This window comes from Emiliania huxleyi (assembly GCF_000372725.1).
Source record: "Emiliania huxleyi CCMP1516 unplaced genomic scaffold EMIHUscaffold_364, whole genome shotgun sequence".
Taxonomy (NCBI): Eukaryota; Haptophyta; order Isochrysidales; family Noelaerhabdaceae; genus Emiliania; species Emiliania huxleyi.
This window is the reverse complement of record NW_005199241.1, coordinates 37,420-53,185: the sequence shown is the minus strand read 5'-3', so window position 1 is coordinate 53,185 and position 15,766 is coordinate 37,420. Positions and strand designations below refer to the sequence as shown.

Below are 15,766 nucleotides of genomic sequence, written 5' to 3'. Positions count from 1 at the left end.
GACGACCGCTCAGACGTCCCAGAGTACAAAAAGTGAAAGACGCGAAATAGCAGACAGTGTCCCTCTCCCCACTCTACAAATCACGCCGCGTCAGGCGTCACTTAAAAAACACACAAAGCTCACGCTGCTGCGCCACGTTGTCTAGCCGCTGGCACTTGCCGCCGCAGCAGGTTGACGAGCGCCAGCGCCCAATAGTCAGCCGGGCCCGGGAAGCAGTAGTGCAGGCAGTCGAGCGGAAACCTCTGGCGCGAGCCGAGCACGCCAGCTCGCATCGCCCCCGCCACATGCCCGTCGGCTCGCTGGTCGACAAACGAGACGTTCAGCAGCCAAAAGCGGCGAGCAAAGTCGGGCCTCCTCCGCGCCGCCGACGCGGCCCACGCCGCCTCGAACAGCGGCGGACCCCTCCAACTGTGGGGATCCCTGAACAAGGAGTCCTTGAGGCTCTTTGTCTGCCGCGCGAGCTGCGCAGTCGAGTTCCACGTAAACAGGTCGGCGTCGCCTCCCTCCGGGGCGAGAGCGCTCCACGCCTCAAGCCGGCTGCGCAGTGGCCGAGCCGCGCTCTCGCACCCTGGGTGGCCGACGTTGGTTGTTCGGTAGACGACGTGGGCGCTCGGCTTGAGCTGCAGCTCGAGCTGTCGCGTGACGGCCTCTGCGTCCTCCTCGTAGCGCGCGAACCCCGGGTCTCTTCGATGGTGCCAATGGCCGACATTCAGGAGGAGAATATCCACCGAGCGCACGAGCTGCAGCCAGCTCACGCGGTTGAGGTTCCGCAGCTCGTCCTCCAGCTCGCCGTGTCGCATCACCTTGTACACGACTCCGCCATGCCTCAGACGGACGCGGCTCACGCGGCTCGCGCCACCGCCCTCGCTGTTCATGCTCGTGGTGCAGCGGTCCACACGCGCGCCTTGCTCCACGCGGAGGAGACTCTCCAAGTCGAGCAGCTCCTCCGTACCCGCATCTCCGCCGAGCAGCCACACCAGGCTGTAGAAATGCTGCGCGGTGAGCGAGTCGCCCACGAAGAGGAGAGTGCGCTCGCCGAGCCACTCTGAAAACCCGCGCACGGGCTCGAGCCGGCAGCCGTCCGGCCGCCACGACCACGAGAGCGCCTCGGCGCTCCGCAGGCGCTCGTTGGCGGACTGCTGAAAGCAGAAGCGGTAGTCGAAGCCGCCCTGCAGGACGGGAAGGCTGCGCCCGTACGCAAAGTGGTCGGGCCGACCGATGCGCTGTGGGTCGCAGCTCTGCTCCCAGCGGCCACGCAGGTGATCACCGTCCATCTGACAAAGGGGAAGCTGCTGCCGAGTCGTCTGCGCGGCTGCCGGCTCCATGTATGGCGCGCATGCGGCCGGCGAGGCGTCACACCTCCCATCCGAGCCATCACGAGCGCGAGGCAGCGTTGGAAGCGCATAACCGACAGGTGGGAGCCACGCCGTTTGGAAAGGAATAGCTGCCCTCGCCGTCGCGTTGCCACGGCCTGCCGCCCAAACCTCTTCCTCCATCAGGAGGCGGTGACGCCTCGACTGAGCCGCCGGCGGGCGGGACCTCGCCGGCGGAGCCGCTGGGTAGCGAGCCGTCCGCCGCTTCGAGGGCCGCGGGCACTGCAGCCTCCGCGCTTGCTTCTTCGCTCATGTGTGCTCGTATTATCGGGGGGCGTAACGACGAGGGAGCGTAATTTCTTTTCCTTCCGCAAAAAAAACAAACTTTCTCCCGACAGGCAGGTCCGGCGCCCGGTGTATTCTTTTTTTGCACCGGGCGCGTCCATCCGCACGATGTATTCTTTTTTTGCACAACACTGGGCGGCACTGTGGTCTGTGCTTGGTAGAAATAAAGAAAACAGACGCGAGGGGAGGGATGGGAGGACGGCGAGAATTGGTGATAAACTGCGGAGAGAGATAGGAAGTGGTAGACGCCCGAGGGTGGGCGACGGCTAACACCACACTTCTCCCCTAAAATCCCTGTGTGGTGGCGGCGTACCGTCCTCCCATCCCTCCCTTGGGTTGCCTGTTTTCTTTCTTTCTTTTAGGACGGCGAGAGTGCGAGGGGTGGAAAATTATTTCCCCTGTGTTAGTGCCAGTGCGCAAAAGAAAGAAGGAAAACAGACAACCCAAACGAGGGATGGGGGAGGAGGACCACAGCCCACAGGGTCCCCACCTGCACAAGCAGGATTTTGGAAGGACGTTCAGGGGCAAAGAATGAAAGAAAACGGACAGGCCAAGGGAGGGATGGGAGGACGGCACGCTGCCACCACACAGGGATTTTAAGGAGAGGTGTCTGAGGAGAACGGACGGACGGAAACGGCCCCCCTCTCATGGCTGACCCTGGGCATGGCCTCTCTGGGGGTGAGCTGGGTCGGCCTCCTCCGGGTCTGCAACTCGCACGGCGGGCCCGCGTCCGGGCAAGCATCCGCGGCCCGCGGTTGTCCTTTCGCAGGGCGCGACCCGGATATGGAGATCTGCTGCCCACAGATCAGTGCTTTTGTCGACTATTGCTCGCTCTCTGTGCACTCGCAACGCCAGAGGCCGTGCTTGGAGAATGCGTCGCAATGCTGCTGCGCCTGTGGATTGAGCCGCGGCGCAAGCTCCATCGGTGAGCTGCGGTGGCGCGCCGGCCGCTTCATGCATAGCTCTCCGGCGAGCGGCCGCCAACGCGTTTTCCGTCCGCCGTTTCATCGAGTTTGCCCGAGTGGTAAAATCCAATCGAATCTGCCCGAGTGGTAAAGTGCAACTTTGGCATCTGGTGAAAGTTGGCCGAATGGTTTGGGGGGAAAAAACCAAAGCGGAAGGTTGGCTCCAAGAGCTAAATGTCAACATCCCCTCCGGCTACGACAATGTGAACGTGATCTGGTCCTCACGGGGTTGACCCGTCTCCTCCAGATCGAGACGGACTCCATGAATGAACGGCCGAGCAATATTTCTTCATTACTATTATTACTTGATGCTTTTTGCACGGCTGAGCCCCCCCTCCCTCCCCCGCGCCCATTCCCTGCCCCCTCCCCCCACACACTCCGTCAGAGCCCTCCCCCCCCTTGCACAACAGGAATTTTGACAATTAACCAATGGACAACTAATCAGATGGTGACTCAATTAATGGAACACGTGGCTTCAACAAACAAATCAGGTGATGATGCTTGATGGGAGAGGGGGGACGACACCGCCCGATCTACCCTCCGGGGTCCCTCGGCGGCGTGCACCTCGATCCTGGAGCCGGGTGAAGGGGAGGTGACGGGTGCGTCGTGGATGGTCTGAGGCCCAGTTGGAGGGTACTGTGAACAAGCTCCTCTTGTAGCATGAGCACTCTCATGCGTCATGGTCTTGCTATGATCCACGGTCGCAGCTGGAGAGGAGGTCCTGGGGAACGGGAACTGATGGACCTCTCTCCAGCGGAGGGAACGACACGGCCCGATTTCTTCTGGGTCGCGTACACCTCCCGCCGTTCGGTGAGCTTGCGCCTTGTGTATGCCGATGGCAGCCCCGGATGGCATGCACAGGGGTGTTCATGGGGTCCCGTACCATGCGGAATCGACCCTATCCAGTGCTCAAGTGCTCAGAGGGGTGTGTGATGCGCTAGCCGTCGCCCACCCTTGGGCGTCCGCCTCTTCCTTCTCTCTTCGTTCGCAGTCTCTCGCCGATTGGGATTGCGATTCTCAGGGGCGCCAGTCCCGTTCCGGTGTGTGTGCCAGTCCGCGCCAGTCCGCGCCCTTGTCGTGCCAGCGTGCTGTGAGAGAGGCTTGTGTTAAGAATTCTTAACGTGTAAAAATTCTTTATTCGCGTGACTGCTTTTCATCGGTAGATCTAACGTCATCAGCACAGTGAGTACTTCCTGCCGAAGCGAATGTGGACAATCGGCGCCCTATCCGCCGCAGCCGTCCGCTTGCCAGCTTGCGGCTCGAAGCCCTCGAGCTCACGAGGCTCGCCGATCGTAATGGCTACGATGCAGGCGGAGCAGGTTGCGGTTGGCGACGATTTTCCAAACGTGCCGATCACGCTTGTGACGGACGGCTGCGCTGCCGAGGACAATTGCCCACTCCTCGACTCGTCCACCGACCTCTTCAGCAGCGGGCGCAACGTGCTGGTCGGCATGCCCGGCGCCTTCACTCCGACCTGTACCGACGAGCACCTTCCCGGCTACATCCGCGGCGCCGGCAAGTTCCGCTCTCTCGGCGTCTCGACCGTGGCGGTCGTGACGACCAACGACCGCTTCCTGCTGACGGCGTGGAAGCGTGCGATGAGCGCGTGCCTCCGTGCAGAGGGCAAGGCGTCCCTGGACGGCATGGTCTCGATGCTGGCGGACAAGGACGCGGACCTGATTAAGGCGCTCGGCGTGGCATACAACAGCAAGCTGGACACCAAGGCGAACAAGTTCTTCCAACTCAACGCGGGGATCCGCTCCAAGCGCTTCGCGCTCGTCGTCGAGGAGGGGCGAGTCGCGCACGTCGCCGTGGACGAGGGCGAGACGGACCTGGACGCAACTTCCGCAGAGTCTATCCTGGCCTGGCTGGAGGAGCGCGGCCGCGCCTCGCGGCCGAGCAAGACGCGGAGCGCGCTGCAGCCGACGCTGGAGGCGGAGGGGCCGGGCAAGGCCGCCTGGGGCGCCGCGCTCGTCGCCAGCCTCGTCGGCCTCGTCGCCAGCCAGGAGGGGGTGGTGGCGGGGGGCGGCGTGAGCTTCAGGGAGCTGGTCGAAGGCCTCTTTTGAGAGCCCCGCGTACCCCGGCGCCGCGCGCTCCTGCCGTCCACACGTGAGCGCGCGCCTCTCAAGCCCTAGTCTCTAAGCCCTGTCGCACAGACCCGCGAGCGTCGTGCGATCTGGCTCCGCATGTGAGAATGCTCTCTCGGCGGGCCACGGCGGGCCGCACTGTCTGCCGTGGACCGCACAACGGGGAGAGATCGGATTTCTCCCTGGCCCCGCGCTCACCGAGCCGCTCTGGTCTCCGCGCGCGAGTGCGCGCGCACGCATGTGCGCTACGTGTGAATTATTTAAAGGGACGTCTGAACCCTTATAAGTCTCCTGACTGTGGCGGCAAGGGCATTTATGATTTAACAAACGTAAAACGGTCAAACTCTTAGACGAGATGTGCCCCCGCCTCTGGACGGACTACGTTCCGTTCCGTCTTCCGACCACCTCTTTTTATTGTGATTTGTGTGCCTCGTGCCTGCAAAAAATCTCTCGTTCTCTCGCGCGAGCGTGGGGCGGCCCCGCGCCGGTCGCGGTCCGCGGCGCGCGGTTTCCCCGAACCACTTCGGAATAGACACCACCGGCACCGCAGCGTGGCCTGTACGGATGACCAACGCCCCAGAGACCGCCATTGTGGCTGTGGGCTGACCGGCTCTTATCTCCTAGCGTGCCAGGCGCGGGGGCAGCGCCGACGGCGCCAGCGGCACACCGCGCGGGAGCAGAAGCTGCGGGAGGAGCGGCGAGAGCGCGGGCGGGAGAGGCCGGGCCAACGCCCCGACGGCGGCCGCGAGGCCGAGTGTGAGGCCCGCGGCGAGAGCGGTGGCGGCGGAGAGGCGGAGGAGGCGGAGGGCGGGCAGCAGGCCGGCTCCGCGCGGCGGCGTCTCCCAGAGGCGGGTGAGCCAGAGCAGCGCGAGGGAGGAGCGGAGGGAGGCCTGTGCGAGCAGGGCCGCCAGGCGCGGAGGCAGCCTGCCGCCCCCGCCCTCGGGCAGGTTCGGGCAGGCGGAGCACTCGACTCGCTTCGGGTCGAGCAGCTGGTTGGTCCGCACCACGGCCTCCGCCGCGAGGGCCGCCCTCCGGAGGGCGAACCGTCTCACCCCTGACGGAGCCTGCCCGCCGGCCGACTCGTCCGACTCGGGAGGGAGAACGGGGCGACCCTGCTCGGGGCCTGCCAGGGATGTCGCCGCAGCCGCTGGCGCCGCCGCCGCTGTCGTCGCTGTCGTCGCTGCCGCCGACGTCGTGGCCGCCGCGTATCCCTCTTGAAGCGTGGCCCCCGCAGCCCCCGTCGACAGAGCCGCCGTCGCCCCTTTCCAGAGCCACTTGCTCTCGCTCCGCGCCGACCCTCGGCCCACAGTGACAGGCAGCGCTGCCTCCAGCTCCTCCGCAGCCCCCAGCTGCGTCGCCTCTGCCGCCGACGCCGCCAGTTCGGACGCCGGTGTCCCTGCCGGGATGGTCCGCTCCGCCCTGGTTGTCTCCGCAGCCGCGACTGCCGCCGCCGGCGGCAGCACCGCAACCTCGGCCACCGCGGACTCCGCGGCGGCACCCGCCTCCGCAGCGGCCGCCTCCGCCGCCTGCGACAGGAGGCGGCCCACCAGCAGAGAGCCCTCTGCCTCTGCCGCCGCCTCCGCCGCCTCCGCCTCCGCCTCCCTCAGCGCGCCCCCGCCCTCTGCCAACGGCCAGAGGGCCGCAGCCCGCTTCGCCTTGCCCTGCAGCTCCTCCGCGCGCTCCGCCGCCGTCGCCGCCTGCGCCTTGGCCAGCACCGCCGCCTCTGCCAGCTTGTTCGCCGCAACCTCCAGCTCGGTCGCCTGCGCCTCCGCCACGGCCGCTTCCGACTCAGCCTGCCGCACGTTGCGCCGCCACGCGACGAGGAGCGAGATGGGCGGGAGCAGTCCGAGGAGGGAGGCGAAGCGCGGCCCGACTGCTGTGGGAGCTGAGGGTGCCTCCGCCGCAGCCTCTCGCGGCGATGCGACGTCTCGCGGCGGAGCGACGATTGGTGGCTGCGGCTCCGAGACGGGGCTCGTGGGCTGCGGAAAGACGGCTTCGCCTTGTGTCGCCTCGCCTGGGGCCTCGGAGGGCGACGCCAGTCCTCTGAGGCGGGCGAGGAGTGCCTGGCGGCGCAGCGCCTCCTGTGCCGCCACTCCGGGTGATGAGCCTCTGCCTCGCCCGCCGTTTGCGATGCGGTCCTGGAGGCGGAGCGCGTTCCACGAAGGTGCCGGGGCCTTTTCGAGCGGCGTGAGTGCGCAGAGCTGGACAATCGCGAGCATGGCCACACAAATTGCCACTCATCGGCGGCAAAAAAAACCCCGGGCGTCCCTCTTGCCCGTAACCCGATCCCGATCATCCGGCCCGCTGGGTGCGCTTCTTAGCTCCCCGGCCCTGGATGTGAGGCTGCCAACTGCACTCCAAGTGCTCCAAGGCGCAAATGCTCCAAAAACAATTGCGCGGCGGGGGCCGAGGCGAGGCGAGGTGGATGGGCTGGGAGCGAGGGGGCGGAAGTGTGCAGTGCGGTAGATGGTCAGCTCGGGGCGCGTGAGCCGGACTTTGCCGTCCTCCCATCCCTCTTGGGTTGTCTGTTTAGTTGACAGCGCTCAACAGCTGCTTCGGCGGCGATGTCAGACCGTCCTCTCCGTCCTCTCGCCGCGGGCCCGCTTCTTCCCCTTCCGCTTCCCGGCCGAAGAGGGCGGCCTCTCCTCCTCGCCCCCTCCCTCGCTCCGCCCACCCTCCCCCCCGCCCTCCGCCGCGGCATCGGCCTGCGCGCGTCGCTGCAACAGCAGCGCGACCGCGTCGCCTCCGCCACGCCGCACGCGGTCCTGCGCGGCTTCCGCACTGGGCAGCGCGCCCGCAAACGCCGCGGAGAGCCGCGAGTAGAGCGCGGCGTCGACCGGCCACCTCTCGGCTGCGGCGGCGGTCTGCAGGACTCCGACCGTCGAGGCGAAGGACGAGACGCGGAGCCGGTCCCCCGCGGCCGCCTTGAGGTGCTGCGCGCCGTCGACGAAGCCGTGTGCCTCTGCGGCGAGGCGGAGAGGCGCGCCGCCACGCAGGAAGGCGGACCTGCAGAGCTGGTGGTGGAAGGGGACTCGCTCCCAGCTCGGGACGACGAAGGCGAACGAGAGCGCGCCGCCGCTCGCCTCGGCGGCGGAGAGGAGCGCCTCGGCGTGCTTGACCGCCGCGAGCAGCACCTGTCCACAGCTCGAGGTGTGAAGAGACGCCGCCCACACGCACACGCACCGGCGGCCGCACTGCCGCAAGCGGCGCCTCGGGCACAAAGGGAGGGTTGCACTCGAACGAGCCGTGGGTGGGCCGGAAGCCGAAGAAGGAGCCGATCGAGCCGAATGCCGCGTCCGTGTCGGCAAAGGCGGAGCAGTAGCGGTCGTACCGCGCGTTGAGCGGCGACGCAAAGCACTCGAATCGGATGCCGAGCCGCTGCCTCAGCACCTCGAATCCGGCGGGCGGAAGCGCGCACTGATTACCGTGCGCGCCGAGGCTCTGGTAGCGCAGCATCATGCACAGCACGCGCGTGCGCAGGTTGCCCGCCACCGACGGCGCGTGCTTGGCGTGCAGCGCCGCGAGCTTGGCATAGTGCTCGTGCGACACGTCTACGTGCGTCCCTCCCGGAGCACTCGACAGCGAGAGGCGGAGGAGCGGGCCGTGAACGTGGACTTCTACTAGGCCGCCCTCCCCGCCTCCGCCGCCTCCCTTCAGCCGCTCGATTGCACGCCCCGCCGCCTCTGCAAGCTGCAGCGCGACCGCGGCAGCAGCCTCCGTGCGCCCCGCCCCGCCCGTCCGGCAGAGGTCCTTGACGAGGCCCTCGTCCGCGCCCACCGCAGCGGGCAGGAGCGGGTCGAGCGGGCTCGGCTCGGACAGCTTGCTCCGAGCCATCCACCGGTCAAACGCCATGAGCGGAGGCTCGATGCCAGCCTCGGCGCACAGCGACGAGAGATGCCGGCGCAGCCGGCGCGTGGCTTGCAGCCGGGCAATCTCCACCTCCGGCCGAGGCTCGCTGGAGGGTGCGCAGGGGATTAGCGCAGCCGGAAGATCGGAGGGAAGTACACACAGGCGGCCGCTGCTGCTGCTGCTGCAGAATTCGCCGCCCTCAGCCGTCGCGGATGTGTCGGCCGAGGAGCTGGCGACGCAGGCGAGGCAGCGTCGCGTGGCGTCGGTCTTCTGAACTTGCGTCCGCGAGAAGGCGGTCCGTGGCAGGGTCTGGCCGCAGGTGCTGCACGCAGCGGTGGCCGCTGTGCCGTCGGCCGTGGCCCGGACCTCTCGCGAGGCGGCGACGTGCTGCTCGGCAGTCTCGACGGCCTGCACGCACGCCTTGCACGCCTTTGGGCGTCGAGAGAGCTGGCGCTTGGAGAAGGCCGAGGCTGGCAGCGAGCGGCCACAGGGCTCACAGCGGTGCGTGCTCTCCGGCATGCGACGGGGGCAAGCTCGGTGCCAACGTGCTTGCGTTTATTTTTGCGTGGCACACCTCACTAACTCATGAGTGGAGGGTAGGTCTGGCCCTCCGGTGGGGTTTCCCTTTTTACGAAATTTTATACCAGAAAAATAAATTTTCCGGTGTCTCGATGAATTTGTGTTTTTCAGTGTAGATGTGCTTTTAGTTGGCCTGCACAAGCTTTTCCGGCAAACAAAAAGGAAAACAGCGGGTCCCCAGCACTTTGCGTTTCCGGAAATTTCCAGGGGAAACAGAGGGTGTTTGGTGCTCCATTCTGGAAACTCGCGAGTTTCCCTGAGTCTGAGAGCTGGTCTGGGGCAAAATCTGACTGACGCAAAATTGAGGAAATCGGCACGATACCCAGGCGGTCGCAGGGTATTTTCCAGGTAGGGTGCGAGAGGCAAACTGTGTTCAGCCCAAGTGGAGCAGCAGGTTGAAGTTGTTGCGCTTGACAAGTTGTTTTGTGTCACATTGGTGTGTGTTCACTTGGGGGGGTCAAAAAACAAGCGCTTGCGCTTCGGCGGTTAGTGGTGCACTAACCTACTAACCTCCGACCGAGAAAGAAACCCGTCGGCTCGCTCCTCATCGCAAACCTAGAAGACGTAGGATTGCGAGCGTGGGTGCTCACAATCGCACAGAGATGCTACGATTGCGAGGAGTGCTGCTCACAATCTTTCGACTTCTAGGATTGAGAGCGAGGCTGCTCTCGCTATGGTTCACCGCAACTGCACAACGCTGAACCCTGTCCAGCCACGCCGACGCCCGAACTGTGCCTCCCTCCAATCTAATGTGGTGGTACGTGGTAGCCATCGCCGGCTCGTTCCTTGCCACTCAGCTCCTCCTCTACTTTATGCAGCGGCTGCGGATCCGGCGCATTGAGGAGAAATCCCTTGAGCTCTGCGGCGGCGGCGGCGCGCAGCAGCCGTCCCCGGCACGGATTCCGATCACAATCATCACCGGCTTCCTCGGCAGCGGCAAGACGACACTGGTCAACCGCATCCTGACGGGCGACCATGGCCACCGCGTCCTCGTCATCGAGAACGAGATCGGCGCCATCTCGATCGACCACCATCTCATCGACGAGGAGCGCTCGGCCGCCGCCTCGGCGAGCAGCGCGGGCGTCGTGGTGCTCAAGAACGGGTGCATGTGCTGCAGCGGCGAGACGCCCGGCTCCGAGCTCGAGCGCGTGCTCGACAAGCTCCTCGAGATGTCGAGGCTCGGCGAGGGCAGCGCCGACACGGCCGCCGACACCGCCGCCGCTGAGGGCAGCGCTGAGGGCAGCGCCGAGGGAAGCGTCGCGCTTGCCGCTGACGGCGACGCGGCGGGCGCTGACGCGGTGAGCGGAATGGCCGCCGGTGCGATCCTGCCGTTTGACTACGTGCTGATCGAGACGAGCGGGCTTGCCGACCCGGGTCCGCTCATGCAGGTGCTGTGGCGGCGCGAGATGGCGACGTCGGGCTTCTACCTCGACGGCGTGGTCAGCATCGTCGACGCCGCGCACGCGATGCGCCACCTGCGGCCGTCTGGGCCGCTCGGCCTGATGCGGCGGAGGGCCGAGGCGGAGAAGCAGGTCGCAGTCTCTGACCTTGTGATCCTCAACAAGGCGCACTCCTCTCCCGCACTCTCCCCGGACCCTCTCCCCGCCCCGCCTCTCCCCGGCCCGCCTCGCCCCGCCCCGCCTCTCTCCGCCTCGCCTCGCCTCTCGCCTCTCGCCTCCCTCCCCTGGCCTCTCCTCTCTCGCCAGCCCACCTCGCAGCGCGCGCCCTCCCGTCGCGCCGCCCCGCCCTCCACTCGCCGCCGCCCTGCCCCCGCGAGGTCGACCTCTCCGACAGCCCGGGCGCCTTGGAGGACGTCTCGCGCGCGGTCGAGGCCCTCAACGCCACCGCGCCGCAGCTGCGCACCTCGCACGCCCTCGTCGGCGCCGCCACGCTGCTGCACCTCCGCGCGTATGCGTCCGACTCGGCGCTGGAGCTGCGGCGAGCGGCGGCGGGCGGCGCCGCCTCGCACAGCCCGTACGTCTCGTGCGTCAGCCTCGAGTCGCGCGCGCCCCTCCGCCTCGACGCACTGCAGAGCTGGCTCCGCGCACTCGCCGAGGATCGGTCCGACGACGTGTACCGCATCAAGGGCGTGCTCGCGCTGCGCGGCGAGCCGCGCCGCTTCATCGTGCACGGCGTGCACGCGCAGATCCACGGCTTTGCCGGCTCCGAGTGGCGCGACGGCGAGCCGCGCGCCTCGAGCCTGGTCGTCATCGGGCACCGCCTCGAGGGGCTGCGGTTGGACGAGTCGTTTGCTGCGTGCGCTTCCGATGGCGAGTCGCAGGCGGCGCTGACGGACGCGGGGGAGTGCGCGCCGTGCGAGGAGGAGGAGGCGGCGGCGGAGGGAAAGAAGAGGTTATAGCGAAGCGTGAGCGGTAGCAGAAGGACGGAAATAAATACGTGGCAGTGGGGAGAGACACGGCAATGCGGCTGCGCGTAGCTCTCATCCTAATATATTGAATATTCCCCACACGTGCACACTCTCCACGACTCGCGATAGACCAGACGCGCTCACGCACGCAAGACACGAGGAGTTTGGGCACTAGACACTATGAGAATATGAATACATCACCGTGACGAGCGGTGAAACATGGTGCAGGTCACTCTGCTATAGGGTCGAGACAGGAACAGGAACTTCTTCCGCTCCGCGAAAGCGATTTGGATTTCTCGGGCCACGCTGTCGGCTTCAGTGGGAAGGGCGACTTGTTCCTGCCCCCGTTCGGGTCCTTCTGTTGCACGTCGTCAGCCCACGCTTCGAGCAAGGCGAGCGACAAGATGGTCTCCTTGTCTCTGATCCACTCTCGGAGCTCGACAGCGCGAACGCCATGCTCTTTTGCGGTGCGATTGATGCGGGTGAACAAACAGCGGCGCGACAAGGCCTTATGTATCGCCGTGCTCTTGAAGGTGTTCGAGTAGGTGGTGCCGTCTGGTGGGGCCCAGCCATCGTGCATGCACAAAAAAGGAAAGAGCTCTCAAGGGTCTCAAGGTGTCGGTCCGGTGGGAGCGCCCGCTTTCGGCGATGGCGTGCCAAGATTGACCGACAAGAAAGAGATGAGGTCTGCCATGTGGAAGGCGGTGCGGCACCGTCGAGCGGCGGTGCATCAGGCATCGGGCGGCAGGGCATCGGACGGCGGACATCGGACGGCGGGCTAACGGGCGGTGCGGCTTAGGCTGTATATACTTTTCCTCTCGCACCCCGTCTTGCGTCTATTTTCCTTTCCTTTTTTCTCTACAGCACCCTCTCTTTTCCTCTCTATTTTCCCGGGAAAACCATCAAATTTTCCGGGCTCTGAGAGCCTGAGGCTGGTTTGGGGCCGCCCGGCCCAAAATCAGCCAAATCGGCGAAATACCGGGTATTTTGCGGGTATACCTGGAAAACCCCGGGTATACCTGGAAAAAGCCCGGGATGCTGCCGGTTTCCTCGATTTTGCCTCAGATTTTGCCCCAGACCAGCTCTCAGACTCAGGGAAACTCGCGAGTTCCAGAATGGAGCACCAAACACCCTCTGTTTTCCCTGGAAATTTCCGGAAACGCAAAGTGCTGGGGGCCCTCTGTTTTCCTTTTTGTTTGCCGGAAAAGTATATACAGGCCAAGGTGCGGCAGGCGGAAGGAGGAGGGAGGGAGGGAGGGAGAGAGGGAGGGAAAGAGAGAGCGGCGGCGGCACGGCGGCTGCGAACGGCGGGGCATCGGAAGGCGGGTCAAACGAACGGTGGTCGGTGGAAGCGGAAGGTGGGTAGGTGGCAACAGGAGGAAGAGTGCAGCGGGGGCGGGGGGTGGCAGGGCGAGGTAGGTGATGGTGGGTGAGCACGAAGTTTTCATGTTAAACTTTAAAAACTCCGCTCGCTTATAACGTCAATCGCCGAGATCATCGCCGACGTTGGCGGCTCCAAATAGACCATCTCCATTTGGACACCTTTCGGCGCGGCCAGCTGCCATGCTCTCGCTGCTACTGCCAGCGGTCGCCTCTACAAATGTGAGTCTCGCGATCCTCATCCGCCACTCGGACGCACGCTCCGCATCCTATGAGACCTGCGCTGGCGAGTGGATCAATGGCGCGTGCTGGAAGGCTAGTTCCATTTCACTCTGACACGCTAATCTTGAAAACGTCCAACGGAGCTCCGTGTTGCTCCCAGCGCCCTCCCCCGCGCTTCCTGCGGCCATGGCCGATGATACTAGTATGAGAGGTCATCTGGCTACCGCGAGCGCGACTCAACTCGCCGACGTCGTCCGATGATTGTGCCTCAAAGTCAGCCTCCGGAGGCTATCGTGGGGTCGAGCCGGCAGTAGCCGTGACATGTGGTTCCACCACCCCTCGTATGCTTTGCCTCTGACCGCCACCGTTCCCAGGCTGCCAAATGGGATGGAAAGGAAGGCTCGGCGAGCGTATAGAAGCGTGCTCGACCTCGTCGTGGCAACCTGCACGGCAGCGCTGGTAGGCGCGATGAGCGTCGTGCCACCTGACCCGAGACGGGTCGCAGGCGTCGTACCGAGCGCGTCGAGACCGTGTCCTGATGTGATCTGCACGGGTGAGTCACGTCGGCGTCAAAGGAGCGACGTGCGACCTGTCAGAGCTTGATCTCCGATCTCAGCGGCGTCGAGTCGCCTTCGGCGCGCGACAAAGGTACATCCCCAGGACGCGCAGAGGCAGCTGCGACCCAGCGGAGTGGACGGTAACGCACCGCGCCACCTGCTGTGCGTTACCGTCTACTCGGCGGGGTTGCAGCTGCCTCTGGAAGGCACCGAGATGTACCTTTTTCGCGCAATGGTCAAAATCAAGGTTTTGTAACGCGAGCTGTGCCACAGTGAAATGGAACTAGCCCAAAGGGATAAAATACTTAATACACCATTCATTGATTGTAAAAAATAAAAGTGTCGCACAAGCCATCAAGCTGGCCGGAGCGGGCGGAACTTGGCGCGGATGCTCGACGCTTTCGCGCGATACATACTCTAGGATCGCGTGCGCGCGCGGATCGCGCCGTGTGCCACGCATCCCCCCTACCTCCGATGAGCGCGATTCACATGCGATGGGAGATGCGACACAACGAGGCGCGTGATCAGTACGACGTACGGGAGAGCATGCGGATGACAACAAGTTGCCCTGGCGCAGCGGTCTGCGGCAAGCGTGAACGAGCTCACGAACCGTGGACGAGCGTGGCGGTGGCGACAGAGAGGTAGATCATCAGCCCTGCGCCACACCACCGCGCGGAACCGGCGGTCAGGGGGTGTGGCACACGCGCAAAGGGGGGGGCGGGGGGGGGGGGCTGAAGCCTAGCGTGTCGACGAGCGTCGTCATCAGCGGCCCGACGATCACGGCAGGGTCGAGGCCTGCGGGGGGGTGGAGAGGGGTGGGTGGCCCGGGGGGGGGGGGGGGGGGGGAGAGGGGCGGTGCGCCCACGGGTGCGCAAAGTGAGGGGTAGGTGCGATCGGGATCGAGAAGCAAAGAGAGGAGGAGCGGAAGCAAGCGAATCTCGGCGAATCTCGGCGGATCTCGGCGGATCTCGCGCCTGCCCAAGTGACGAGGAACGGGAGCATCGCCCCGGTGCAGTTCGAGAAGAGCCCGAGCAGAGGCAGCGTGGTTGCCATGACCGTCGAGACGGCGCGTGACGTGTCGAGGAAGAAGTGCAGCGCGGGGCCGACGAGGCAGCCGAGCAGCAGAGACTGGAGCGCGCCAGCGAGCGCCTCGGTCGCCACCGTCGAGATCGCCTCCGAGCCGGAGGGCGATCGCCGGCCGATGGAGCGGATGACAGTGGAGACCGCCTGGCCTCCCGAGTTGCCGCCGTGGCCGATGATGAGGGGCACGAAGAAGGCGAGCTCGATCTCGCGCTCGAGAAGCGCGCCTGCGTGAGTGCACCAGAGGCAGCGCGTGTGAGTAGGAGCATCCCGTGCACTCGGAGCACCGCGAAGACAGCTCGCAGCACAGCCGAACGGCAGCTGAATGCAGGTGGCGGACACGTCTTCTCGAGTGCGACTTGGACCACGGCCATCCGCATTACGCATCTAGAGCAGCGGGCCGAACGAGTGCATCACCCTCTCACACAGCAGCAGGCCGCAGAGGAAGAACGCGAGCCAGCCGGTCCGCTCGCACACGAGGCGGAGCGCGCCAGCCACGCCGCCGCCGCCGCCGCTGCTGGGCTCCTCGACCTCTTCTGGCGCCGCCGCCTCCGCCGCCGGAGACTCCTTCACCGCGCGGACACCGCGCCGCCGCAGACCTCCGTCCTTCGCCGGCTCGCTGGCAGCCTCTGCCTCCGCCGCGAGCCGCGTCGAGATGAGGAGCAGCGCCTCGCGCCGCTCTGTCGCGCCGCCGGCCGCCGTGGCGCGCACGGCAGCGAAGAGATAGTCGTCGATGCCCGTCTTCTTGAGGTACTCGAGCTCCTCAGACGGTGCGCTGGAGAGCCGGCCCTCGCCGTCGACAAACATGCGGCGTGACTCTCCCTCCGCGATTCCGCAACTAGCCTACCTAGGTATCATGAAAAGAATTTTGGCGGCCGAATTTACAGTCGAGAAACCGCATCTGCGTACCCACCTGTTGCTGCGCCTGTTTGTGCCGTGTGCGGTGTAGCAGGGGGACAGGAAGGTGCACTGTCTGTGTATCTGTATGGAGTATCTTGCCTTGGGCCAAGGGCCTTGCGCC

The 15,766-nt window shown here is 65.6% G+C and overlaps 6 protein-coding genes across 6 annotated transcripts; 2 read left to right on the top strand and 4 right to left on the bottom strand.

Annotated features, from left to right (window-relative positions):
• Nucleotides 1–119: 119 nt before the first annotated feature.
• EMIHUDRAFT_242614 (hypothetical protein) lies at nucleotides 120–1,626 on the bottom strand (the record flags this gene model as incomplete). The annotated part of the gene is made up of 2 exons (XM_005772144.1): nucleotides 120–1,274; nucleotides 1,426–1,626. 2 exons carry the CDS (start codon nucleotides 1,624–1,626, stop codon nucleotides 120–122), a joined length of 1,356 nt encoding a protein of 451 aa, XP_005772201.1.
• A 2,186-nt stretch (nucleotides 1,627–3,812) lies between these two features.
• Nucleotides 3,813–4,997, top strand: EMIHUDRAFT_444838 (hypothetical protein). Its single transcript, XM_005772143.1, has one exon. It carries the CDS (start codon nucleotides 3,829–3,831, stop codon nucleotides 4,687–4,689), a length of 861 nt encoding a protein of 286 aa, XP_005772200.1. The 5' UTR covers nucleotides 3,813–3,828; the 3' UTR covers nucleotides 4,690–4,997.
• A 333-nt stretch (nucleotides 4,998–5,330) lies between these two features.
• On the bottom strand, nucleotides 5,331–9,078 carry EMIHUDRAFT_117856 (hypothetical protein; the record flags this gene model as incomplete). Its single annotated transcript, XM_005772142.1, has 4 exons — nucleotides 5,331–6,724; nucleotides 7,385–7,844; nucleotides 7,894–8,649; nucleotides 8,926–9,078. 4 exons carry the CDS (start codon nucleotides 9,076–9,078, stop codon nucleotides 5,331–5,333), a joined length of 2,763 nt encoding a protein of 920 aa, XP_005772199.1.
• An 872-nt stretch (nucleotides 9,079–9,950) lies between these two features.
• EMIHUDRAFT_75373 (hypothetical protein) lies at nucleotides 9,951–11,497 on the top strand (the record flags this gene model as incomplete). Its single annotated transcript, XM_005772141.1, has 4 exons — nucleotides 9,951–10,309; nucleotides 10,442–10,621; nucleotides 10,652–10,688; nucleotides 10,916–11,497. 4 exons carry the CDS (start codon nucleotides 9,951–9,953, stop codon nucleotides 11,495–11,497), a joined length of 1,158 nt encoding a protein of 385 aa, XP_005772198.1.
• Nucleotides 11,498–11,703: 206 nt separating this feature from the next.
• Nucleotides 11,704–12,086, bottom strand: EMIHUDRAFT_242609 (hypothetical protein; the record flags this gene model as incomplete). The annotated part of the gene is made up of 2 exons (XM_005772140.1): nucleotides 11,704–11,740; nucleotides 11,812–12,086. The coding sequence occupies 2 exons, from the start codon at nucleotides 12,084–12,086 to the stop codon at nucleotides 11,704–11,706; spliced, it is 312 nt and encodes a 103-aa protein (XP_005772197.1).
• Nucleotides 12,087–14,189: 2,103 nt separating this feature from the next.
• On the bottom strand, nucleotides 14,190–15,552 carry EMIHUDRAFT_458678 (hypothetical protein; the record flags this gene model as incomplete). Its single annotated transcript, XM_005772139.1, has 4 exons — nucleotides 14,190–14,246; nucleotides 14,653–14,972; nucleotides 15,171–15,213; nucleotides 15,457–15,552. The coding sequence occupies 4 exons, from the start codon at nucleotides 15,550–15,552 to the stop codon at nucleotides 14,190–14,192; spliced, it is 516 nt and encodes a 171-aa protein (XP_005772196.1).
• Between the last annotated feature and the right edge of the window lie 214 nt (nucleotides 15,553–15,766).

Bases quoted from the DNA above. Each gene is read 5' to 3' on its own strand.
- EMIHUDRAFT_444838 (XM_005772143.1), top strand. From the start codon at position 3,829: ATGTGGACAATCGGCGCCCTATCCGCCGCAGCCGTCCGCTTGCCAGCT.